Genomic DNA, 27,574 nt, shown 5'->3' on the forward strand with positions numbered 1-27,574 from the left:
AGTTTAATACCACTTTAGATACTGTGGGGTATCTATCAGCTTCTAACTTCAGCTTGTTCAATTAAGTTTTGCCAAAAAAAAACCTGGAAGCTGTTTCTATGCAGAGTTACACCAGTTTTAGTAAATCAACCCCTATATTTGCTTAAGTCTAACCCATAGTACTAGATGTGAATGGCTTGCTTGTTGTGATGTGCCACATTTCTAAAATAAATGTGTAGATGCATTTTTAATGCAAGCTGAATGGGCAATAACACAATTACAAATAGTGCTGCTCTATCCTATATTATGATCAGCGTAAAACAAAATTAATTATAATTCATCATTTTTTATACTGATCATAATATAGGATAGCGCAGCACTATTTGTAAATTTATTTTTATGTATACTTCCTTTTACGGAGCTTCCTTTTTTCACAGTTGTTTACCAATATATATACAGTATCTCACAAAAGTGAGTACACCCCTCACATTTTTGTAAATATTTCGTTATATCTTTCATGTGACAACACTGAAGAAATTACACTTTGCTACAATGTAAAGGAGTGAGTGTACAGCTTGTATAACAGTGTAAATTTGCTGTAAATTTGCTGTCCCCTCAAAATAACTCCACACACAGCCATTAATGTCTAAACCGCTGGCAACAAAAGTGAGTACACCCCAAATTGGACCCAATTAATAATTATTTCCTTCCCTAGTATCATGCAACTCGTTAGTGTTACAAGGTCTCAGGTGTGAATGAGGAGCAGGTGTGTTAAATTTGGTGTTATTGCTCTCAATCTCTCATACTGGTCACTGGAAGTTCAGCATGGCACCTTATGGCAAAAAACTCTGAGGATCTGAATAAAGGAATTGCTCTACATAAAGATGGCATAGGCTATAAGAAGATTGCCAGGACCCTGAAACTGAGCTGCAGCATGGTGGCCAGGACCATACTGTGGTTTAACAGGACAGGTTCCACTCAAAACAGGCCTCGCCATGGTTGACCAAAGAAGTTGAGTGCATGTGCTCAGCGTCATATCCAGAGGTTGTCTTTGGGAAATAGACGTATGAGTGCTGCCAGCATTGTTGCAGAGGTTGAAGGGGTGGGGGGGGGGGGTCAGCCTGTCAGTGCTCAGACCATACGCAACAAACTGCATCAAATTGGTTTGAATGGCCCACTAGGAAGCCTCTTCTAAAGATGATGCATAAGAAAGCCCGCAAACAGTTTTCTGAAGACAAGCAGACTAAGGGCATGGATTACTGGAACCATGTCCTGTGGTCTGATGAGACCAAGATAAACTTATTTGGTTCAGATGGTGTCAAGCATGTGGTAGCAACCAGGTGAGGAGTACAAAGACAAGTGTGTCTTGCCTACAGTCAAACATGGTGGTGGGAGTGTCATGGTCTGGGGTTGCATGAGTGCTGCCGCCACTGGGATGCTACAGTTCATTGAGGGAACCATGAATGCCAACATGTACTGTGACATACTGAAGCAGAGCATGATCCCCTCTCTTTGGAGACTGGGATGCAGGGCTGTATTCTAACATAACGACCCCAAACATGCCTCCAAGACAACCACTGCCTTGCTAAAGAAGCTGAGAGTAAAGGTGGTGGACTGGTCAAGCATGTCTCCAGACCTAAACCATAATGAGCATCTGTGAGGCATCCTCAAGCGGAAGGTGGAGGAGCACAAGGTCTCTAACATTCACCAGCTCTGTGATGTCATCATGGAGAAGAGGACTCCAGTGGCAACCTGTGAAGCTCTGGTAAACTCCATGCCCAAAAGGGTTAAAGCAGTGCCAAAAAATAATGGTGGCCACACAAAATATTGACAGTTTGGGCCAAATTTGGATATTTTCACTTAGGGGTGTACTCACTTTTATTGCCAGTGGTTTAGACATTAATGGCTGTGTGTTGAGCTATTTTGAGCCGACAGCAATTTTGCACAGTTATACAAGCTGCACACTCACTACTTTACATTGTAACAAAGTGTAATTTCTTCAGTATTGTCACATGAAAATATATAATAAAATATTTACAAAAATGTGAGGGGTGTACTCACTTTTGTGAGATACTGTATATGTATATATATATATATATATATATATATATATTATGTTTTATTTCACAGACATTTTTAGGTGAGAATAAAAATATTTATTCTAATTGGTTTAAAATACTGCAACTCAATGTATGAAAATGTGTGCATTCGAACATATGCTTTCATGTGGGCAAAATGTAAAGGGGTCCTTAAGGATTTGTTCAATTGCAAAGGAGCTCATAGCAAAAAATGTATTAAAATTTGTTTATACCTGGATGGTGAAGGGAGTTAACTTCTTCTTGTTGATTGCTCTTTCATCAATGGTATCCGGCACAGAGAGATTGATCATTTTACTGAAAAACAAATTTGATTTTAATCTTTATGTAGCATTTTCTTTCCATCTTTGCTCTTTTGTGACTTTTTTATGGTCCATGGTTTTGACCCTTTATAGGGAAAGTACATGCATGAAGGGAGGGAGATATAGACTCATGTGAAAGTTAGGGAAATTACTGCTCTAAACCCATGCAAAGAGAGCTGCTGACACTAAGACAAAGTCCCAACCAAATGTGAAAAAATAAGTGTAGCGCTAAGTATAAAACAATACAACAGCAATGAGCTGGAATTGTTAATATGTGAAACCTGTAAACATGTAAAAGTACAAATAAAAATGTTCACATGCGCAAAAAAGGCAAATCAGTGAAGATGAAAAAAATAAAGTTCAAATGGAAATACTCAAAATGAATAAACTTCCTAAGAAGTGTGTCCATCAAATAAATGACTTATACGTCCTCTATAGAGATGGTGATGGTGCAACAAAGTGAATCAAGCTCTGAGACTGTGGCAACAAGGAGGTTTTCTATTAAATAGATGAGGTGGGTACTCTTACCGGATAAGGTAGACACATTTGACAGCGGCAGTAGGAGAATCAGGCTCATGTAGGCCAAAGCCTGGAGATTGAGGGTTGTACCGACTGGGGCTGGGATGGAAAAGATGGTCACTCCAAACGGGTTAGGTCCACTCTTTAGCTGTATTGATTGAATCAAAGGCCCAGGATTTGGATACCTCTCCAGACAAAATGGGATTACCACCCAATGAGAGAGCCGTCTGGAGGCTGTGGTAGGTGAAGGCTCAATCAAACCAGGATGCAAAAAGGAAAACAATGGAGAGGCTCCATATGGTACAGGTCAGACAGGTCCCACAGTCTCACAGCCTGATTCACTTCGTTGCACCATCACCATCTCTATAGAGGACTTATAAGTCATTTATTTGATGGACACACTTCTTACAAAGTTTATTTTGAGTATTTCCATTCAAACTTTTTTCATCTTCACTGATTTGCACTTTTTTGCACATTTTTATTTGTATTTTACAGGTCTCTATTACATGTTTACAGGTTTCACATATTAACAGTTCCAGCTCATTGCTGTTGTATTGTTTTATACTTAGTGCTACACTTGTTTTTTCACTTTTTCAGATATAGACTCATCCCTATTAATACTTACAAGCCTGTTGAGACTGGAACCTGTAAAACAAGAAAAGGGGGGCTACCAGAGGTGTCAGTCCTGGGAACTGAGGTCAGAACCCACATGTGAGAGACTGGGTGGATAACATGATCCCAACAGTGACAAAGTAGCCAGATGGTAGTATATGTGGGCTCAATTTGGATGCACCTGATTTTTAGATGTTTAATTGACTTCAATATTTGAACCTACTACATTTCTGTGATCTTAAAGTGTTTTTACATGGAAGATCTATGCTTCTCACCACACTATGGGCCGGTAATGAAGGACCACATACAGTGATAATATATTTCAAAGGGGAAAAAAAAGTTTCTGTTTCTGCTTTTATGCACGCCTCTCGTAATTTTTAAATAAAGGAAGGTTACTCAGCACTATTGGAGTCTTTTTTCTCGACTTTGAAATATATTATTGCTGTATGCGGTCCCTCATTACCAGAACCCCATTGGATATCTGTGGTGTACACATGAAGGGAGAATTCTATTGATGTGCACCCATTATCCTGGAAACGAATCGGAAACGAATCGTTTGGACATCTCTGAGAGGGATATCTTCTTTGACGGAGGAAGTATCCAAGGATTCCATCATTACTAAGCCTATCTAAAGGGCTTTCTGGTAAGCCTCTAATCCCATTAAGGTGACGGGCAACATATGCGGTGAAAGCCACATCTATTACATCTGTAGTGAAGTCATCACAACATATTATAAAATACTTTATGGACACTAACGTTTTGGAAAACTTTTTCTGTGGTTTATGGTAGACTCATTATTTTGGGCTATTTTGACCATCACATGTTTATGGTCACATATTTGATTTATTTTACGATTTCTGAACATTCATCTTTATTGTTTGTACACTTTGGAATGTTATCACTATAGTGAGTGTGTTTGTAATGTGACATTTTACACACATTTTTAGAGCGCTGCACTTTTGTTTCTACAGGTATTGGACTGCTCAGGACTTGGGTTAAGTCATATTTTCTGATGAATCCCCTCTGATTGTTTTGGTGAGTACTGCCATCAGCCCTGTGTCATGCCAACAGTAAAGCATCTTGAGACCATTCATGTGTGGGGTTGCTTCTCAATTTTGCCTGAACACAGCCACGAATAAAGAATGGTACAAAAACATCCTCCGAAAGCAACTTCTCCCAACCATCCAAGAACAGATTGGTGATGAACAATGCCTTTTCCAGCATGATGGAGCACCTTGCCATATAGCAAAAGTGATAACTAAGTGGCTTGGAGAACAAATCAAAGACATTTTGGGTCCATGGCCAAGAAAATCCCCACATCTTAATCACATTGAGAACTTGTGTTTAATCCTGAAGAGGCGGGTGAACAAAAAAATCCCACAAGTTCTGACAAACTCCAAACTCCAGTTAATTGGCAGCATCCCAGGGCAAATTGCAGAGGTCTTGAAAAAGAAGTGTCAACACTACAAATATTGACTCTTTGCATAAACTTAATGTCATTGTCAATAAAAGCCTTGACACCTATGAAATGCTTGTAATTATACTTCAGTATACCATAGTAACATCTGCCAAAAGATCTAAAAACACCAATGCAGCAGACTTGTGAAAATTAATATTTGTGTCATTCTCAAAACTTTTGGCCACAGCTGTAAGATGTCCAGTGTGGAGGACTTCAAACCACGTTTTTTTTATTTTTTTATTATAGCTCTTTTATTTACATCAAACAGGAATTCGGCTTAAATACTCCAGAAGTAGTATTGTTTCAATACATATCAGGCTCTTTTTATAGGTAGGAGTACATTTAGTGTGAAGCCCTTGATGTAGGACATCTTGCTGAGGAAATATTACTGCTCCCAGCTTATGCTGATGGGTTGATGTCTATTGCACAAGGTACTTTTTATGGACTAGCTTGATGTACATGTCAACTATACAAAAATCTGTTAGCTAGTAGAGCAACTTTGACGTAATAAATTGTTCTCTGAAACTGCATTGCATTTTATAGTAGCAGTTTATAAGTGAATAGAGTCAAGAGGATATATTAAGATAAGCTTACCAGAGGACAATTCCATCACCAACAGCTTTGAACAGGTCATCAGTATCTGGGTTCATGGGAATGACATGTTTGCAGTCTGGGTCCTTTTCCAATGCCTTATTAATCCAGTTTACAAAAGCATACTTCTCTTCCTCTGTGAGAGAAGACAATATAGAGTACTGAAAATCTGGTGACCTTCTACAATTTAAAAGCCATATTAAAGAATGATAATATACTAATATTAATTATAACCAGTGTTCAAGTCACAGGTTTTCAACCAGAGATTTCAGGGGTACATATAATTACTGGTTGGTTCACAGGGTACTTCAGCATAACAATATGTACTAAAAGTTTTTGGTGAAAAGTACAGCGAATATCACATTTGTAGTTAAAAGCAGGATGAAGAACAATATATTTACATAGTGAGGTTGAAAAAAAGACACAAGTTCATCAAGTCCTACCTATGTGTGTGATTATATGTCAGTATTACATTGTATATTCCTGTATGTTGCGGTCATTCGGGTGCTTATCTAATAGTTTTTTGAAACCATTCATGCTCCCCGCTAAGACCACTGCCTGGGGAAGGGAATTCCACATCCTTGCCGCTCTTACAGTAAAGAACCCTCTACGCAGTTTAAGGTTAAACCTCTTTTCTTCTCATTTTAATGAGTGGCCACATGTCTTGTTAAACTCCCTTTCGCAAAAAAGTTTCATCTCTATTGTGGGGTCACCAGTACGGTATTTATAAATTGAAGAATTGGGAATTCTAAGGATATTGGGGCAGTTGCTGAGGCTGCTCCCTTGATATCCACACCCAAAAATGTTTGTTGAGGGGACTATTGCGGTACTAAATAAATCATAAAAGACTTTGTTATAAAAAAAATTACAAGTAATTTAATAAGGACAAAAAAATGAAATCCATCAAAACTTTCATATTGCTAAAATCATATACACCACAATTTAATAAACTACCGACGGGTAAGCCCGTAAGGTTTCTATTGAAGAGGGGTACAGAAACGTTTCCTCTACCGGTTTCGTGGCGAACCACTTCTTCAGGAGGATAGTCTACAGAGTAAATAAAAATATTTGCAAATAATCAAATAGCAGCGAATCATATAATGACATAACAGAAGAGTTACAGTAATTTAAATAGCGAGGGGATCAGCTCACCCACAAAGGAGGAAGCAGTAGATCACAGGACCCATCGGTTTCCTCCCACGGCAGATGCGGGGGGTTGTAAAGGACTCTTCAAATTTAAACAGATATATATGATATGAGAGTTAAAGTGAGATGAGACATTAACCTATACACACCTAAAGAGCGATATATAGGTGAAAAGGGATGGAAAATAGACTGTGTATAGGGGCTGTAAAAAGAGCCTATAAAAAGGAAGTGCTTAATTGTGCATCCTAAGGTGTCCTACATAAGCAAAAAATTACCAAAGAAATGTGACCAAATTGGGAAGAAAAGGAAAAAGAAATGTGGAAAAGGGCAAACCACCACAAAAAATAGGGTAAAAAGGATATAAGTGAAACAAGTGTGAAAATAAAAGCCAAACATACCGTTTATGCTATATTATCCAGTGCACACCACCCATGTTCATAGAGGGAGATCGAACAGGGCAACACCATAGTAGCCAAGGAATACAAATGTATAGTGTGCAGGGCAGGTATCACCTACTATATATATAATACACTCCCCAAAGGGAGGAACTGGTAAGCATGTATGCACAGGTTGCTGTTGTAGATGGACACCACAGGTGTATTGCATGTTAGCACACCAGGTAATCATGATAATTAATATGGTAATTCATTAGCCAGGAAACAAACATGGACCTGGGTATTGATCGCCATCTGTGGGGGTACACACAGAGCAATCACTTTAAGCACATATGAAAAAAGGCATAAAGTAAGATAAGACCAGGAGACCTAGGGTACTAGAGGTCCTAGTCATCGGGTACAAAAACAGCAATACTCTAACCTGTATAGACATGTCCAACAGCGCAACCCGGCATGTGGAGTCCTGAAAACTGCTCAACAGTGGTCTAACACAGACCACTATTTAAGCCCCCAACCCTTCCGGCATCAGCGTACGCCGCTAAACGGCGGCGTCTGATGTCACGGGGGTCCGCCCACCCACACTGCGCACTCGCACGGCCATGCAACCATCGCGCACGCTGATGCGGACGCACTGTGCATGGATGTGCGCACAGCGCATGTGCGCGCCGGAGGGGCCCATGGACCAAAAGGTCCGGGCGCATCCAGCACAAGAAGGACCCAAAATAAGGGACCCACCAGGGCGAGCGCACATCTGCCAGACAGGAGAACACAACAAAGGATCCAAGAAAAGACCCAAGCTTCCCCCTGGGGGGAGCGGATCCCCTTTACAGCAACACTATTCACAAAATACAAAAATAATATATAAACAATAATACTACAAACATCGTATAATCAAGGTAATAATGTAATAAACAAAGCATGGGAACAACCATACTTCAGTGTCACCAACGGCATAAGGAATGACAATCCCACTAGCTATCGTGGTGAAAAAATAAATAAAGTAAAGTAATGTATATCTAGATACAAAAAATAGAGGCACTCAAAAGAGACACCCACCACTGTTGCTGTTCAGAGGCTGGTGCCTCTTAAAAACGGGTGTGTTATCCACCCTGGGTGTATTATCCACCCCATGGTACTGTTATATGTATTACGTATATTTTGTATTCGAGGCTATACTCAGTCTATGGATTTATAAATTGAAATCATATCCCCTCAAAAGCGTCTCTTCTCCAGAGAGAATACGTTTAGTGCTCGCAACCTTTCCTCATAACTAATATCCTCCAGACCCTTTATTAAATTAGTTGCCCTTCTTTGTACTCGCTCCATTTCCAGTACATACTTCCTGAGGACTGGTGCCCAGAACTGGACAGCATACTATAGGTGCTCTAGGTCCTGTAGAGTCTTGTAGAGTGGGAGAATTATCATTTTATCTCTGGAGTTGATCCCCTTTTTAATGCAAGCCAATATTCTGTTTGCTTTGTTAGCAGCAGCTTGGCATCACATGCCATTGCTGAGCTTATCATCTACTAGGACCCCTAGGTCCTTTTCCATCCTAGACTCTCCCAGAGGTTCTCCCCCATTGCATAGATGGCATTCATATTTTTGCCACCCAAATGCATTATTTTACATTAAACCTCATTTGCCATGCAGTTGCATCCCCCATTCATTGGTTCAGATCTTTTTCCAAGATTTCCACATCCTGCAGAGAAGTTATTGCACTGCTTAGCTTAGTATCGTCTGCAAATACAGAGATTGAACTGTTTACCCCATCCTCCAGTTCATTTATGAACAAAATAAATAGGATTGGTCCCAGCACAGAAGCCTGGGGGACCCCACTACCCACCTCTGACCATTCCGAGTACTCCCTATTTATCACCACCCTCTGAAATCGCCCTTGTAGCCATGCCAATGGACCTTATTTTGTACAGTAAACATTTATGGGGAACTGTGTCAAATGCTTTTGAAAAATCCAGATACACCACATCTACAGGCCTTCCTTTATCTAGCAACTCACCTCCTCATAGAAGGTTAAAAGATTGGTTTGGCAAGAATGATTCTTCATGAATCCATGCTGATTACTGCTAATGATACCATTCTTGTTACTAAAATCTTGTATATAGTCCCTTATCATCCCCTCCAAGAGCTTGCATACTATTGATGTTAGGCTAACTGGTCTGTAATTCCCAGGGATGTATTTTAGGCCCTTTTTAAATATTGGTGCTACATTGGCTTTTCTCCAATCACCTTGTACCATTCCAGTCATTAGACTGTAAAAATTAGGAACAATGGTCTGGCAATTACATGATTGAGTTCCTTAAGTACCTTCGGATGCAAGCCAGCTGGTCCCGATAATTTATTAATGTTAAGTTTCCCAAGTCTAATTTTAATTCTGTCCTCTGTTAACCATGGAGGTGCTTCCTGTGATGTGTCATAAGGATAAACACTGCGGTTTTGGTTACTGAAGCACCCCCGATTCCATCGTGAAGGCAGAGGAGAAAAATTAATTCAATACCTTTGCCATCTCCCCAACCTTTGTAACCAGATGTCCTTTCTCATTCTTTATGGGGCCAATATGGTCTGCCCTCCCTTTTTTACTGTTTACATGCTTAAAGAATTTCTAGTTTTTTTTTTTGCTCTCCTCCGCTATGTGTCTTTTGTATTCTGCCTTAGCCTCCCTAATTGCACCCTTACATTTCTTGTTGCATACTTTATAAAGTCTGAATGATGATGATGAACCCTCAACCTTGTATTTTTTGAAGGTATTCTCCTTTGCTTTTATATGCATTTTTACATTGGAGTTAAGCCATTCAGGACTTTTGTTCGCTCTTTTAAATTTATTACCCAATGGGATGCATTGGCTAATGCCCTTATTTAATATGCTCTTAAAGCAAACTCATCTCTCCTCCATGTGCTTTGTTCCTAAGATTTTATCCCAATTCATGCCTTCTAACAAGGTTCGTAGTTTAGGGAAGTTGGCTCTTTTGAAATTCAGTGTCTTTGTAGTCCCTTTATGTTTCCTATTTGTGTGGTTTATACTGAAGCCAATTGACCTGTGATCACTGCTTCCTAAATTGCTTGTATTTCCACATCCGTGATCAGGTCTGTATTGTTGGTAATCAGTAGATCCAGTAATGCTTTATTTCTAGTTGGTGCATCTACCATCTGAACCATGAAATTATCCTTGGACCAGAGAAAGGTTTAAAGTGCTATTAGTCAGCCAAGTCCTGTACAAGTAGCCAGGGCTTGCTTGAAACAATATCTGTTAAAACAATAAATGGCATTTAGCAACAACAAAAGTAACAACAGTGAGTACAGTATTAAATTATAATAAGCAAATCTTTAAGCCAGATAAGGATAATTGTAGATATTAATGACATTGTACTAAAGGGGAACCCCCGGGCCAACCTATAATACCTCAAAGTCTATTGGGAATAATACACTATAGGTATCAGTGGTGTGTCCCTTTTAAGAGCAGTAAATAACAGTGTCTTAAAAGTGAGGCCTCACACTATCTTCACCTGAACATTGGAGCTCTAAGAACACGGGTCCTTTGATGTAACAGAGTGATAAGGAACAGGGTAGGATAGCTGTCTTGTAATATAACACGCCTTTACACGATCCGGGTAACACATGTCTGTGCACAGTGTTCAAATGTGTAATTTTTAAAGGCAATGAGATTCCTGGGCAAGCGCCCCCCTCCCCAATCCTGTACATGTTCAGCTATCCTCTGAAGAGCGATCAAACGATGTGTTGCAATGGCGTTCAGTCTGCTGACCTGGTGAATCGGCTGACTCTGTGGCATACAGTCGCTTCAATGTGTCCTTCCGAAAGCAGATGGTGTCCTGACCCTCTGGGTTGAAGCTGCAGGCCGCGTGCCCCTTGTTAGGCTGCAATCCCCTCACACAGCAATAAGATGGTGTTCTAAAAATGGAATTCAGGAAGCAACCGCCCTTGGGCCATGTCTGCTGATCATTTTATAGTCTTTCCAATAATCCTCTACTTTTCATGCTATGCAGGCTAGGTTTTGTAGTCCTGTGCCTTTAAAAATAAGTGAGGAGCATTGTGCTGGGACTTCCTATTCCAGACTACTTTTCAGCTGCTGCTTTTGTTAAAGCCCCATTCATTGGTTCCCGTAACTGCTCCTACAATTTTTTTCCTTCCTCCTGCCAATAGGAACACAGGGGAGGAACAGACTAGCCTGTGTGTTGTGTGTGAGGAGAGGAAGGGGGGTGAAAAGCCCATGCAGCTGCTGGCAGGCAGTAAGGATGAGCTCCGGTGTGTTCACACACTCCATGTTCAGAGCCTACCAAGAAGTCGGCGCAGCACTGATCACAAGCAGTGAGACATTTCCCGATGTGCGACTACAGAGATCGGGAGAATGTCTCACTGCCTGTGATTAGCGCAGCGCTGCGTCGACTTCCTGGCGGGCTCTGCACGTGGAGTGTGCGAAAGCGCCGAAGCTCATCCCTAGCTGGCAGCTCTCTCCTTTGTGGATTCAATCAGCTTGGAGAGGTACCTGTTACATATGTTTGTTGAAAGTTAGGTAAAGTACAATGAATGTCACATTTGTAAGATAAAAATAGGATGAAGAATAATATAGTAATCACCTCTTCCCCAATTATTTTTGTGAATGTCAGCTAATGTTCCTTAATTTGGTGACTGTTGTGGGTGGACATTTTCCCTAAATATGTTTCATATATGATGAATGTAACTGTGAATGACACAGTTGCCACTTTATCATTATGCCTCACAATAAATATCTGATGTGTGCTCTAAAATATTTTCAAATATATATATATATATATATATATATATATATATATAAAATATATACACCCAGAAATACCTCATTCATGAAAAATTGGAATGGAAAGAAGAAAGCTAATTTATTAATGTGAGCCTCTTCTTACTCACATTGAGCTACAGCATATTTAAACAATCTGAAATCAAATTTTTCTGCAATGAAATGACGTCCTAGGCATAAATAAGGCTGTCGTCTCTAGGTTGCAGGGACCAGAATAATGTCATTATAGATTGTACAGAGTTTATATGTTTCAGTCAGCAAGATCCCGTCTGGTAAACTTGTAGCAGGAAAATGGAAAGGCGTGAACAGATCCATAAAGGCCAATAAAAGTTCAGAACCATAGTGTTAAATGCCATGTCCCCCTACCTGAGTACGAATGCTGGGTGCCTACACTGGACTGTTCAGAGGTACCACCAATTGCACAAATGCCTTCCTTCTTATTAATGGCTTTTCTGAATGTTTTGGCAACATCTGAACTTTTAAGATTGTGAAAAACCTAAAAAGATAAATATAAAAAAAATAGAAAAGAATAAAACTGAACATCAGTAAATTCATGAAATGTTTAAATAGTGCCTAAAATTAACAACATTTTCATTCCAGTAACTTGCATATGCTCAGGATTGCAAGATAATGATAATTAGGAACAGAAAGGGTATTTGCATGTTTGTAGTCAAATTTGAGAAAACACCACTAAGGCCGCGTACACACGCGCGGACTGTTTGCCCAACCTTGTTCGTCAAACAGTTTCGGCAAACAGTCCGCTCAAAATTTGCATGAGCGGACTTGCCCACACACGAGCGGACTGTTTGACGAACAAGGTTGGGCAAACAGTTCGCTCAACTTTTGAAATGAACGGACTCGCCCACGTAAGGAGGAGGCAAATCCGCCCATTTCGAGAGCGTGTACAGGTAGGCGGGGCCCGCGAAGGAGACGTCGCGGGCTCCGCCGCCTGGAATGGGCTTAAAGGGGAACCCCAACGCCGAAAAAAATCGGCGTGGGGGTTCCCCCAAAGTCCACACCAGACCCTTGTCCGAGCACGCTACCCGGCCGGCCAGGAAAGGGGGGCGAGCGAGCGCGCCCCCCCTCCTGAGCCGTACCAGGCCGCGTGCCCTCAACATGGGGGGGTGCCTTGGGGAAGGGGGGGCCGCGCGGCCCCCCCACCCCAAAGCACCTTGTCCCCATGTTGATGAGGACAAGGGCCTCTTCCCGACAACCCTGGCCGTTGGTTGTCGGGGTCTGCGGGCGGGGGGCTTATCGGAATCCGGGAGCCCCCTTTAAGAAGGGGGCCCCCGGATACCGGCCCCCCACCCTATGTGAATGAGTATGGGGTACAATGTACCCCTACCCATTCACCTGTGAAATAAAGTACAAAAAAAAACACAACACAGGGAAAAAATATTTTATTGCACAGCTCCGGGGGTCTTCCGTCTTCGGGGGTCTTCTCGCCGGACTCCTCCGCTATCTGTGTGTAGCTCTTTTACTAGCGGAGGAGTCCGGCTTTCTTCCTCGCCGCCGCCGGCCTCTTCTCCCGACTTCGGGGGTCTTGTCCCCCTCTTCGGTTCTTCTGCCGGGCCACCGCGCCTTCTTGTAGCTCTTTTACAGGCGGTGGCCCGGTCTTCTGTCGCCGCTGTCGTCGTCGCCGCCGCCGCCGCCGCCGCCGCCTTCCGTTCTTGTTCTTCTTCTTCTTCTCCTGGAGATGTTGACTCGACGATCTCTCCGGCCGGAATGCCAGAGCCGCGCTGTGCGGTCACTTATATAGTGACAATGGGGCGGTGTCACATGGTATATGTCACATGGGTTGGTCACATGGGTTGATGTCACATGGGGACTATGACATCGTAAGGGGGCGGGGTCACCATGTGACCAACCCATGTGACATATACCATGTGACACCGCCCCATTGTCACTATATAAGTGACCGCACAGCGCGGCTCTGGCATTCCGGCCGGAGAGATCGTCGAGTCAACATCTCCAGGAGAAGAAGAAGAAGAACAAGAACGGAAGGCGGCGGCGGCGGCGGCGACGACGACAGCGGCGACAGAAGACCGGGCCACCGCCTGTAAAAGAGCTACAAGAAGGCGCGGTGGCCCGGCAGAAGAACCGAAGAGGGGGACAAGACCCCCGAAGTCGGGAGAAGAGGCCGGCGGCGGCGAGGAAGAAAGCCGGACTCCTCCGCTAGTAAAAGAGCTACACACAGATAGCGGAGGAGTCCGGCGAGAAGACCCCCGAAGACGGAAGACCCCCGGAGCTGTGCAATAAAATATTTTTTCCCTGTGTTGTGTTTTTTTTTGTACTTTATTTCACAGGTGAATGGGTAGGGGTACATTGTACCCCATACTCATTCACATAGGGTGGGGGGCCGGTATCCGGGGGCCCCCTTCTTAAAGGGGGCTCCCGGATTCCGATAAGCCCCCCGCCCGCAGACCCCGACAACCAACGGCCAGGGTTGTCGGGAAGAGGCCCTTGTCCTCATCAACATGGGGACAAGGTGCTTTGGGGTGGGGGGGCCGCGCGGCCCCCCCTTCCCCAAGGCACCCCCCCATGTTGAGGGCACGCGGCCTGGTACGGCTCAGGAGGGGGGGCGCGCTCGCTCGCCCCCCTTTCCTGGCCGGCCGGGTAGCGTGCTCGGACAAGGGTCTGGTGTGGACTTTGGGGGAACCCCCACGCCGATTTTTTTCGGCGTTGGGGTTCCCCTTTAAGCCCATTCCAGGCGGCGGAGCCCGCGACGTCTCCTTCGCGGGCCCCGCCTACCTGTACACGCGCTCGAAATGGGCGGACTTTCCGAGCGGGAACAGTCCGCTCATTTCGAAAGTACAGCGGACAAGCCCACACACGGGCGGACTGTTCGCTCAAACACAGTTTCAGCGGACAGTTTTTCGGAATTTCCGAAAGACTTTGTCCGTCCAACTGTCCGCTGAAACTGTCCGCTGAAAGCCCACACACGAGCGGACTGTCCGCCCAAACACTGTTCAGCGGACAAGGTTGGGCGAACAGTCCGCCCGTGTGTACGCGGCCTAAGGGTCCTTTCACACGGGGCGGATCAGTTCTGATCCGCCCCGTGGATATCCGTTTGCTCAGTGGGGATCACCCCATCGATCCCCCCTGAGCAGGGAGATGACAGGTCCGTCTCTGCACACTGCGCAGGGACGGACCTGTCACAGCGCCGCTCTCCCCTATGGGAGATCGGATGACGACGGACCGCAGTGCCCGTCGTCACCCGATCCGATCCGCAGACGGATGGAAAAATAGCTTTTTCCTCCGTTACACTTTTTCGGATTGGAGCGGGTCGGATGCCAGCGGACATGTCACCGCTGACATCCGACGCTCCATAGAGCTCTATGGAGCCCCCGTTCAGGTCCGCCTGAAAAACTGACAGGCGGGCCTGAACGGGACGTCAGTGTGAAAGGGGCCTATGGGGGTTGATTTGCTAAAACTGGAGAGTAAAAAATCTGGTGCAGCTGTGCAAGGTAGCCAATCAGCGTCTAACTTCAGCTTGCTCAATTAACCACTTCAACACTGGAAGGTTTTAACCCCTTAATGACCAGGCCATTTTTTGTGATACGGCACTGCGTTACTTTGACAATTGCATGGTCGTGCACCGCTTTACCCAAATAAAATTGATGTCCTTTTCTTTTGGTGGTATTTGATCCCCCCTGCGGTGTTTATTTTTTGCTCTATAAACAAAAAAAAGACCATAAAGTTTTTTATTATTTGCTATAAGACACATCCAATAAAAAAATGTCAAAAAATCTAATTTCTTCATTAATTTAGGCCAATATGTACTCTGCTACATATTTTTGGTAAAAAAAAAAAAAAAACAATAAGCGTATATTGATTAGTTTGAGCAACAGTTATCGTGACTACAAACTATGTGATAAATTTATGCCATTTTTTTTTTTACTGGTAATATTGGTGATCAGCGATTTTTAGCAGGACTGCGACATTGCAGCAGACAGATCGAGCACCTAACTGACATTGTTGACACGTTTTTTGGAACCAATGATATTATTACAGTGATCAGTGCTAAAAATATGCACTGACATTGTACTAAAGACACTGGGAGGGAAAGGGTTAACATTAGAGGCGATCAAAGGGTTAACTGTGTTCCCTGGGTATGTTTACTATCTGCATGGGGGATGGGCTGCATGGGATAACACAGAAATGCATAGCAGAAAGACAGGATCTCAGTGTAATCCCCTGTCTGCCGGGAACGATCACGTCCGCTGGACCCACTGAATGGCTCCCCCACTGGCCAAGAGGCACGATAGAGCGCCTCTGGTGACACGCATGTGCCCACAGAAGCTAGGACACTAATCACCTTACAGCGATTTGCGCAGCCAAGCAACCTTGGTCGGCAGGCGGTTAAAGTGGTTGTATACACTTGCATATACCTAGAACAACCTCAGATGATATACAGAGATTAAACAAATCCCCCTACATAAGTTGTACTTGTATATCTGCTGTTTTCCCCTTTCTACACCCTTTGAAAAGTGCAGATCATGTTAAAAATCTCCAATTTCAGTAAATCAACCCTACAGTGTTAAAATCTAGCTCAAAACTGATATTGAAGAACTGTGAACACGGTACAGACTGGGTTAATTATGTTAATCAACACTCTACAACCCCCTCCTAAACATTACAAAGCACAGAGAATATTAAGGATTTTTAGGCAAATAAAAAGCACCACCTCTCCACCCCTCGTTTTTAGATATTTAAAAAAATATATATATTTTTAACTTACCTTTTTTGGAAGTACTAAGAGTACTTCCGATCCAGCCGAGCCACAGCTAAGGAAGTTACTTCCTCTTCTGCGGCGAGCCCCCCCCCCCCCCATTGTCTTCTGGAAAATGTGTGTGTCTCAGAAAAGAAGCTGACCATTCACAAAGGGCCGCAGGACTCACACATGTGCAGTCGGAAACTGGCAGTGAAGCCCCTTAGTTGGAATGGTAGCGCCTACACCCGATCCGATGGATGGCCTCGGGGAGCTGACATCGCGGGCTCCCTGGACACATAAGTGTCCTTATTAAAAGTTAGCAGCTACAGTGTTTGAAGCTGCTGACCTTTAAAAAAAAAAATCGTCTGGAACACCACTTTAAAAAGGTAACCAGAAATGTTTTAGTTGTGCTATGTTAATAGGTACATGTAACAAATATAGAATAATAGGAGGTTATCCAAATGTGGATGCAAAAGTGAAAATACAGTTAAAATTATTATGAAGTTTATATTGCCACTGTGTTCTGTATGAACTTACTGAAATAAACTCATCAAAGCTGATCTTTCCATCTTTGTTCTGATCTCCAGTCTCCATGAGACTTTGGGTGATTTCTCGCAGTTTATATCCAGGTAGAGGCAAATTAGCAGCTTTGAACAAGTCATTTAACTCATTTGGACTTATGAATCCATTTCCATCAGTATCTAAAAGAGAAACAAAGCAGACTTAAAAAAAAAAAATCAGTACATTCATGTAGAACCATCAGGGACTCAACACAAAGCCTTTGTGTATTTAAGAATTGAATAAAATTAAAATTAAATAAAAAAATAAATAAAAAAATAATTATATTAGCAATGATTTTCACATATTGTTCATTAACAGCTTCCCGACCAGCCACCGCAGTTATACTGCAGCAGGATGGCTCCCCTGCTGCGATGACCGCCATGCACCCGCGATCGCTCGTGACAGAGCAAGAACTGGGATCTGTGTGTGTAAACACACAAATCCTGGTTCTGTCAGGGGAGAGGAGACAGATCGTGTGTTCCTACTAATCTGTTTTCTCTCCCAGTAAGTCCAATCCCCTCAGTTAGAACACACCTAGGGCATACACAGTTAACCCCTTGATCGGCCCCTAGTGTTAACCCCTTGCCTGCCAGTGACATTTATACAGTAATCAGTGGTTATTTTTAACTGTGATCAAATGTTATTGGTCCCAAAAAAGTGTCAAAAGTGTCTGATCTGTCCACCGCAATGTCGCAGTCCAGATAAAAATCACAGATCACTGCGATACTAGTAAAAAAAAAAATGCCATTAATCTATCCCCTATTTTGTAGACACTATAAATTTTGCGCAAACCAATCAATATACACTTATTGCGATTTTATTTTTTATTTTTTACCAAAAATATGTAGAATACATATCGGCCTAAACTAAGGAAGAAATTTGTTCTTTAAAAAAATTTGGGGGATATTTATTATATTTATATATTTATATTTTTCAAAATTGTCATTCCTTTTTTGTTTATAGCGCAAAAAATAAAAATCGCAAAGGTGATCAAATACCACCAAAAGAAAGCTCTATTTGTGGGATAAAAAGGATGTCAATTTTGTTTTTGTACAACGTCGCACGACCGTGCAATTGTCAGTTAAAATGCACAGTGTCATATGGCAAAAAATGGCCTGGTCATTAAGAGGCCAAATCTTCTGAGGCTGAAGTGGTTAACATTGTGAGGTTGTGAAGCATAATCATGTAATCCTGCATTTTTTGGATAAGGAGAAAAGAAAAAAGGGTCCTGAAATATCATGGATAAAATAGGAATGTAGGATATTTAAGCCTTCCTCAGTCCTTCCTTTTTTCTTGTCTTTTTGGAGATATTTGTCAAACCTCCAGCTATACTTTCCACTTGTTTGATCTTAATCTCTCAGAATGTATATAAGAGGAACCATACACTTTCAATCTGATTGTACAAATCTTCCTTAAATTTTCCAAAACTTTCTATTATGAGGACAAATGTACTTGTATCCAAATGTACAGGCCCTTAGATTACACGGTTGTTTGTATATTTTTGTACAATCAAGTTGTAGAGTGTAAAGGACTTTTTTTCAAAACAGTTTGTAAGGAATTCTGTTACTGTTATGTGAACAATCAGCAACGGACTGACCATGACTGCGATTGATTGGGAAATTCTACTGGTATGGCCAAGCTCTGTATCTATGGAGAAAAAGCCACATAAAGGTCTGCAATAACATTTGTAAAAAACTTTGTATATTGATGGAGAGATTTTTCTTTCTTTGCTTTTAAGAACTCTGTTCTACTGTTAGCTAAGGTCAGTCAATGAAATTAAAATAGCTTACCAACTTTGCTGAATGCCTCTCTCAGCTCCTCCATTTCTTCTTCTGTAATAGGCCGAGATGCCATGTTGCACTGTTCTGTTCAGCTCTATGTAAAAAAAAACATGACATTGAGACTTTCATGATGTGCTACAAAAATGTTTAAGATCATTCAAAACAATTCATCTCAACTTCTAGAAATTTTGCATATCATTAAAGATGAACAGAATTTGTTGTATAATTATACTTGCAAAGTTGCAATTACACTCAAAAACTTAGGTCCCTTTCACACGGGGCAGATCCGTTCAGCGAACTCCGCTAGCTCAGCGGGGGGGTCACTCCATTGATCTCCGCTGAGCAGGCGGATGACAGATCCGTCGCTGCTCACTGTGCAGAGATGGACCTGTCAGAGCCCTGCTGTTCTCTATGGGAAGATTGGATGATCGCATGTCCATTTTCATGGACGGATGGCTAACATATCACCACCCATCTGTTTTGAGCGGATTTTGTCAGATCAGATGGCAGACGGGTGTCAGCAGATACATCTCCTCTGACATCCGCCTGCCCATAGGAGTCAATGGATGGCCCACTCAGATCCATCTGAGAAATTGACAGGCACATCTTTGCGGGCCGATCGTGGGAAAGGGGCTTTATGAAAAAAAAAATATGTGACTGCATGAGGATCCACCACATAACAATAAATACTAGGGATGCGACAAAATTTTGGCTGCTGAAACATATAGGCCAAAAATGTCCTTTTCTGCAAAATTCTGAAAAGGAAATCACGGCGATAACGGCCCCTGGTGCTGCCCAGTACAGGGGTGTCATTCTGGAGTGTCCCCATCTCCGTCCAGCCCCAGTTCAGTCCTCTCGTCTCGTCTCATCTCCTCTCCTCCCTCCCTCCTCGATGAGGCAAGCCAAGAACAGTGCTCTCTATGGAGGAAAGCTGTCAGCCGCACACAGCATTAAGGAGTAGCTTGTCGGTGTGATCAGTTGGAGGAGCATTAATAGTGTGCAGCACCATGGGGGTTAAGAGTGCAGGTCTTGTTTGACATGCTGTTAGAAACAGTGAGCCCGCTCGCTAAACCGATCTCCTGTACCATGTCTGCAGTCTCTGACCATCTCCTGTATCATGTCTGCAGTCTCTGACCCCCTCCTGTAGTATGTCTGCAGTCTCTGACCACCTCCTGTAGTATGTCTGCAGTCTCTGGCCACCTCCTGTAGTATGTCTGCAGTCTCTGACCATCTACTGTACCATGTCAGCAGTCTCTGACCACCTCCTGTACCATGTCTGCAATCTGTGACCATCTCCTGTATAAAAAATATTTTTTTAAAACAGTCATTTTCGGTATTGGTCATTTTCGGTATCGGTTTAGTTTTTCGGCTTAGTGTATTTTTCATTTTTGGTATCGGTTTCGGCATTCGTGCACCCCTGGATCTGGTGGATCTGGCGTCAGTCTCTACAATTCTTGGGTCATCTACCTTGGGAAACCCCTAGACACACACGAGGTCAAGAAGATAACGGTAAGCCCAATTAAATCAGCCACTCCTTCGGGGGTCAGTGCTACAACTAAAATGGCATTTTAGTCAAAATACTGAAATATGACTAAAACTAAAATGAATCTTGGCATCAAAATGAACACTGCACAACCACATACAGTGCCTTGAAAAAATATTCATACCCCTTGAAATTTTGCACATTTCGTCAGGTAACAACCAAAAATGTAAATGTATTTTATTGGGATGTTATGTGATAGACCAGCACAAAGTGGCACATAATTTTGAAGTGGAAATGATAAATGGTTTTCGATAAATATCTGAAAGGTTTGGTGTGCATTTGTATTCAGCCCCCTTTACTCGATACCCCTAACTAAAATCTAGTGGAACCAATTGCCTTCAAAAGTCACCTAATTAGTAAATAGAGTCCACCTGTGTATAATTTTATCTCAATATAAATACAGGTGTTCTGTGAAGACCTCATGGGTTTGTTAGAGAACCTGAGTGAACAAAACAGCATCATAAAGGCCAAGGAACACACCAGCCAGGTCATTGATTACGTTTTGGAGAAGTTTAAAACAGGGTCAGGTTATAAAAAAATATCCCAAGCCTTGAAAATTTCATGGAGCACTGTTCAATTCATCATCAGAAAATGGAAAGGGTATGGCACAACTGCAAACCAACCAAGACATGGCCGTCCACCTAAACTGAAAAGACAGGCAAGGGCAGCATTCATCAGAGAATCAGCCAAGAAGCCCATTGTAACTCTGGATGAGCTGCAGAGATCCACAGCTCTGGTGGGAGAATCTGTCCACAGGACAACTATTAGTCGTGCACTCCACAAATCTGGCCTTTATGGAAGAGTGGTAATAAGAAAGCCATTGTTGAAAGAAAGCTATAATTCAGTTTAAGAGAAGCCATGTGGGGGACACAGCAAACATGTGGAAGAAGGTGCTCTGGTTAATTGAGACGAAAATTGACCTTTTGGCCTAAAAGAAAAATTCTGTGTGGCAGAAAACTAACACTGCACATCACCCTGAACACACCGTCCCCATCATGAAACATGGTGGTGGCAGCATCATGTTGTGGGGATGCTTTTCTTCAGCAGGGATAGGGAAGCTGGTCAGAGTTGATGAGAAGATGGATGGAGCCAAATACAAGGCAATCTTAGAAGAGTCTGGAAATTACTTAAGAGTGGGGTGGAGGTTCACCTTCTAGCAGGACAATGACCCTAAACATACAGCCAAAGCTACAACGGAATGGTTTAGAGCAAAGCATATTCATGTGTTAGAATGGTCCAGTCAAAGTCCAGCCCTAAATCCAATTGAGAATCTGTGGCAAGACTTGAAAATTGCTGTTCACAGATGTTCTACATCCAATCTGACAAACTTGAGCTATTTTTCAAAGGAGAATGGGCAAAATTTCACTCTCTAGATGTGCAAAGCTGGTAGAGACATACCCAAAAAGACTTGCAGCTGTAATTGCAGCAAAAGGTGGTTTTATAAAGTATTGACTCAGGGGGGCAGAATAACAATGCATGCCACACTTTTTACATATTTATTTCAAAAAAAAAATTAAAAACCATTTATCGTTTTACTTCCACTTCACAATTATGTGCCACTTTGTGTTGGTCTATCACATAAATTTCCAATAAAATACATTTACATTTTGGTTGTAACATGGGAAAATTTGGAAAATTTCAAGGGTTATGAATACTTTTTCAAGGCACTGTAGGAATATGTAGGGGGTATCTACTAAGCTGCTAAAAGAAAGAACAAAAATAAGAAAAAGGCTTTTCTTATTTTTTTTCTTAATATTTAATGTTGTTAATATATTCGGGTAATATGTGCAATGACATTATAATTAATAGAGTTTACAGTTTTGTGTTTTTTTTTTATATTTTCAAGTTGTACTTCAGCTTGTCAAAAAACAATATTTTTGTTTGTTTATGAAACTTGGTTTTATTTATAAAGATGTTATATATCGCAACCACTAAAGATGTGTCTGTAGTGCATGTTCAAACCTTAAAAGAGAAATATGGAGTTGGGGTTTTTCCTCCAATATACTTACTTAGATGGATGCAGTATCAGTCCGATGCTGCATCTGTCCCCTGGGGGGCTCTGCACTGAGAACCGAGTAATGGAACATCGCCGATGACTCCGTTTTCTCAGTTCCCATGAGCAGAGAGCTGGTGACTGTCAATCAGCATCTCTCCACTCTGCTCCTCAACGCTCACTGGAGCGCTGAGCTGTGGAGGGTGGCTCACTGAGAGTCTGAGACAGGCATCAGTCCAGGCACCTGGTGGATCCAGACTCCCATTGTCGGGATGAAGCGGTGCCTGGACTGATATCAGTGACATCAGCAGAGAGGGAAGCTCAGGCTGGACTTCTCCTTTATTACCATAAATAATAATAAGTTATTAGACTTTTTACTCTTAATGCCTTAGAAAATGTAACTAGACCCATTCGACTAAAATGTACTGGAGATTTTAGTCTACTAAAATACGACTAAAACTAAAACAATTTAGATGGCTAGAATACGACTAAAACTAAAATGGCATTTTATTAAAAAGACTACACTTAAAACTAATTAGAAATTTGATGTCAAAATGAGCACTGCTGGAATGTAATAGGAGGAAGCAGTGCTAGAAGCCATTCATCTCATGTGCTGACAAGAATCTTGCTGATAGGAAGAGAAAGCAGAGTGACAGAGAGATGAGCTGATTACTAAGCTGGGTCTGCTTTTGATGCCCAGACACTTCCCCGCCATCAGAATAAATTCATTAGCACTGATTCTCCCATGTTTATGGTTTGCAACAGGTAGCTTGTCCCTTAGCTAAAGAGACAAGGCTTCCTGTTCCAGGTCATGCAGCGTCCAGTGCATGCATTGCCATCTACATTGTGTCACATCTCAAATGTGGGAGTGCTAATTGAATAAAAAAACTTCTTCCAGCTGCTTGGTCAGCTCTCTAAAGGGCGTTTATTCACTATGTTGTACCTGTTTATCTGCAGCTCTCTGTTCTCGAGTGCCATTTAAAGTGTATATTTTACACAGCATTTTTGAACTTCCGGAGGCATGGGGGCAGGATCTGATGTCAAATACTGCACAGCTGAGTGTAATCTGAGTTCTGAATAGAGGGAATGAACACCCAAACCCCCCACCACCACCATCACCACCACACAAACACACACACACAACCTTATAGGGAAACATGAACAGCCGAGTCTGTTAATCACAAGCTGCGTGCTGGAGCCTGCCTCCCTCATCAACTATGATTGCTTGGAGTCAACATAAAATGTCAGAAGTGACTCATGCAAATAGCTGAGGAAGAAGACAGTAGACATAAATCCCACTCAGTGCTCTGGATTGAGGCAAGTTTACAGTATAGAAATACATACTTTTTTTATTTTCCATTTCACAGATTTACAACCACTATAAAAGTATACAAAGTTTCATTGTGGTAATGTTCTGCCATATGCACAGGAATTTAAATAAATGTAACATTTCAGTACAAGAAGATGGTTCTGTCAGGCCCCTTTCACACAGGCTTTCTGATCAGGTCAGCCTGTCAGTTTTTCACGTGGACCTGATTGGACTTTCCATTCACCCCTATGGGGCAACGGTTGTCAGTGGTGACATGTCCGCTGCTTTCTGATCCGATCCTGTCCACCAAATCCAGATGAATGGTGGCCCTATTTCCCATCTGTCTGTCGGATCAGATCTAATGGGATTGGATGAAAATGGACCGCCTGTCTGCTTTCATCTGATTTCCCCATAGAGGAGATCCAAATGGAGTCCGTCAAACGGATCCGTCTAGTGTGAAAGGACACTAAAGGAAGTCACAGGAAAAATATTTCAGTGTGCCTTTATTTGCAGAACAAATCTTCCTCTGATGTAGTGTTAGCCTGTGAAATACAATACAATGCAAAATACAATAAGAAAACAAAAAAAACTAAATTTAAATGCTAAATATCACCAAATATTATTATATAACAATAACATGTTTTTTAACCAGTTGCCGACCGCCGCACGACGATGTACGTCGACAGCATGGCACGGGCAGGCATATTGGCGTACATGTACGTCCCTTGCCTCCCGCGGGTCGGGGGCCCGATCGGGCCCCCGCCCGGTGCCTGCGGCGGTCGGTTTTCGTCCGGGAGCGATCCGGGACGAGGGGGCGGCCATTCATTCATGGCCACCCCCTCGCGATCGCTCCCGACGAATAGGAATCCCCCGTGACATCACTTCCTCTCCTGTAATGTAAACACATGAGAGGAAGTGATGTATTCTCTCCTCCGTGTCGGTATTTTTCGTTCCGACACGGAGGAGAGCGGATCGGTGAGTTGCACCAACACTCTACACACACAGTAGAACATGCCAGGCACACTCACACCCCCCCTTTACCCCCCGATCACCCCCCCAATTACCCCTGCCCCCCAGTCACAGTGACACCAATGTCATTTTTTTTTTTTTTTTTTTTGCATTGGTGTCATTTGTGACTGTAATAACTGTTAGGGCAGTTAGAGTTAGCCCCCTTTAGTTCTAATGTACCCCCCTAACCCCCCCAATAAAGGTTTAACCCCGTGATCACCCCCCATCGCCAGTGTCACTAAGGCTGGGTTCACATTGCAGCGGTTTATGAGAACGAATGTGATTCGCACCGCACTGCAGTGCAAATCACATCCGATCTCTGTGCGATTCGAGTTCAGCCATTCGCCGCACCCGCCGCACCCGCCACACCCGCCGCACCCACCGCAAATTCGCACGGGACCCTTTTTTTGGCCCGCAGCAGAATCGGATCGCATGGGTGTTCACACCATGCGATCCGAGTTTGCAGATCGCACTGCGATATGCGAACTGATCTGGGGGTGTCAGTAACATTTCACTGACACTCCCAGCAGTTCGCATAGGGCAGTGTGAACTGCCGCCGGGAGGCATGCGATGCGGGAACCCGCCGCGGATTTGCGGCGTTTCCGCATCGCTCCAGTGTGAACCCAGCCTAATAAGCGATCATTTTTCTGATCGCCGTATTAGTGTCGCAGGTGACGCTAGTTAGGCAGGTAGGTATTTAGGTTCGCCGCAGCTTTTTATAGCGCCAGGGACCCCCATATACTACCGCATAAAGCCCCCTGATTGCCCCCTAGTTAACCCTTTCACCAGTGATCACCATATAACTGTTACAGGTGACGCTGGTTGGTTAGTTATTTTTTATAGTTTCAGGGCACCCGCCATTTATTACCTAATAAAGGTTTAACCCCCTGATCACCCGGCGGGTGTCATTTGTGACTAATAACTGTTAGGGCAGTTAGGGTTAGCCCCCTTTAGTTCTAAGGTACCCCCCTAACCCCCCCAATAAAGGTTTAACCCCGTGATCACCCCCCGTCGCCAGTGTCACTAAGGCTGGGTTCACATTGCAGCGGTTTATGAGAACGGATGTGATTCGCACCGCACTGCAGTGCAAATCACATCCGATCTCTGTGCGATTCGAGTTCAGCCATTCGCCGCACCCGCCGCACCCGCCACACCCGCCGCACCCGCCGCAAATTCGCACGGGACCCTTTTTTTGGCCCGCAGCAGAATCGGATCGCATGGGTGTTCACACCATGCGATCCGAGTTTGCAGATCGCACTGCGATATGCGAACTGATCTGGGGGTGTCAGTAACATTTCACTGACACTCCCAGCAGTTCGCATAGGGCAGTGTGAACTGCCGCCGGGAGGCATGCGATGCGGGAACCCGCCGCGCATTCGTGGCGTTCCCGCATCGCTCCAGTGTGAACCCAGCCTAATAAGCGATCGTTTTTCTGATCGCTGTATTAGTGTCACAGGTGACGCTAGTTAGGCAGGTAGGTATTTAGGTTCGCCGCAGCTTTTTATAGCGCCAGGGACCCCCATATACTACCGCATAAAGCCCCCTGATTGCCCCCTAGTTAACCCTTTCACCAGTGATCACCATATAACTGTTACAGGTGACGCTGGTTGGTTAGTTATTTTTTTATAGTTTCAGGGCACCCGCCATTTATTACCTAGTCTCACTAGTGTACCCCTAAATTTAGGGGTGTCTACTTTCCAAAATGGGGTCATTTGGGGGGGGTTTGTGCCATCTTGGCATTTTATGGCCTTCAAAACTGTAACGCCCTTAGAAAGCCTGAAGGCGGTGCTTGGTTTTCGGGGCCCCGTACGCGGCTAGGCTCCCAAAAAGTCCCACATATGTGGTATCCCCGTACTCAGGAGAAGCAGCAGAATTTATTTTGGGGTGTCATTTCACATATGCCCATGGCATGCGTGAGCAATATATCATTTAGTGACAACTTTGTGAAAAAAAAAAAAAAAAAAAAAAGTTTGTAATTTTCCCGCAACTTGTGGCAAAATATAAAATATTCCATGGACTCAACATGCCTCTCAGCAAATAGCTTGGGGTGTCTACTTTCTAAAATGGGGTCATTTGTGGGGGTTTTGTGCCATCTTGGCATTTTATGGCCTTCAAAACTGTAATAGGTAGTGAGAAGTGAACTCAAAAATGTACGCCCTTAGAAAGCCTGAAGGCGGTGCTTGGTTTTCGGGGCCCCGTACGCGGCTAGGCTCCCAAAAAGTCCCACATATGTGGTATCCCCGTACTCAGGAGAAGCAGCAGAATTTATTTTGGGGTGTCATTTCACATATGCCCATGGCATGCATGAGCAATATATCATTTAGTGACAACTTTGTGAAAAAAAAAAAAAAAAGTTTGTAATTTTCCCGCAACTTGTGGCAAAATATAAAATATTCCATGAACTCAACATGCCTCTCAGCAAATAGCTTGGGGTGTCTACTTTCTAAAATGGGGTCATTTGTGGGGGTTTTGTGCCATCTTGGCATTTTATGGCCTTCAAAACTGTAATAGGTAGTGAGAAGTGAACTCAAAAATTTACGCCCTTAGAAAGCCTGAAGGCGGTGCTTGGTTTTCGGGGCCCCGTACGCGGCTAGGCTCCCAAAAAGTCCCACATATGTGGTATCCCCGTACTCAGGAGAAGCAGCAGAATTTATTTTGGGGTGTTATTTCACATACGCCCATAGCATGTGTGAGCAATATATCATTTAGTGACAACTTTGTGTAAAAAAAAAAAAATTTTTTTTTTTGTCATTATTCAATCG

At 43.1% G+C, this 27,574-nt stretch overlaps 1 protein-coding gene across 1 annotated transcript in view; it reads right to left on the bottom strand.

Annotated features, from left to right (window-relative positions):
* The window catches only part of LCP1 (lymphocyte cytosolic protein 1), a 94,592-nt gene that overhangs the window by 56,157 nt on the left and 10,861 nt on the right, over nt 1-27,574 (bottom strand). Inside the window, exons 2-6 of the mRNA XM_077483240.1 lie at nt 18,969-19,053; nt 17,155-17,318; nt 12,270-12,399; nt 5,562-5,694; nt 2,291-2,372 (exon numbers count right to left, since the gene is read on the bottom strand). Coding sequence (XP_077339366.1) covers nt 2,291-2,372; nt 5,562-5,694; nt 12,270-12,399; nt 17,155-17,318; nt 18,969-19,032 — 573 coding nt within the window. The 5' untranslated portion in view covers nt 19,033-19,053. The remainder of the gene's footprint in view (nt 1-2,290; nt 2,373-5,561; nt 5,695-12,269; nt 12,400-17,154; nt 17,319-18,968; nt 19,054-27,574) is intronic.

Source organism: Lithobates pipiens, unplaced genomic scaffold, assembly GCF_037356315.1.
Source record: "Lithobates pipiens isolate NorthernLeopardFrog02 unplaced genomic scaffold, aLitPip1_a1.2 Scaffold_16, whole genome shotgun sequence".
NCBI classification, from domain to species: domain Eukaryota; kingdom Metazoa; phylum Chordata; class Amphibia; order Anura; family Ranidae; genus Lithobates; species Lithobates pipiens.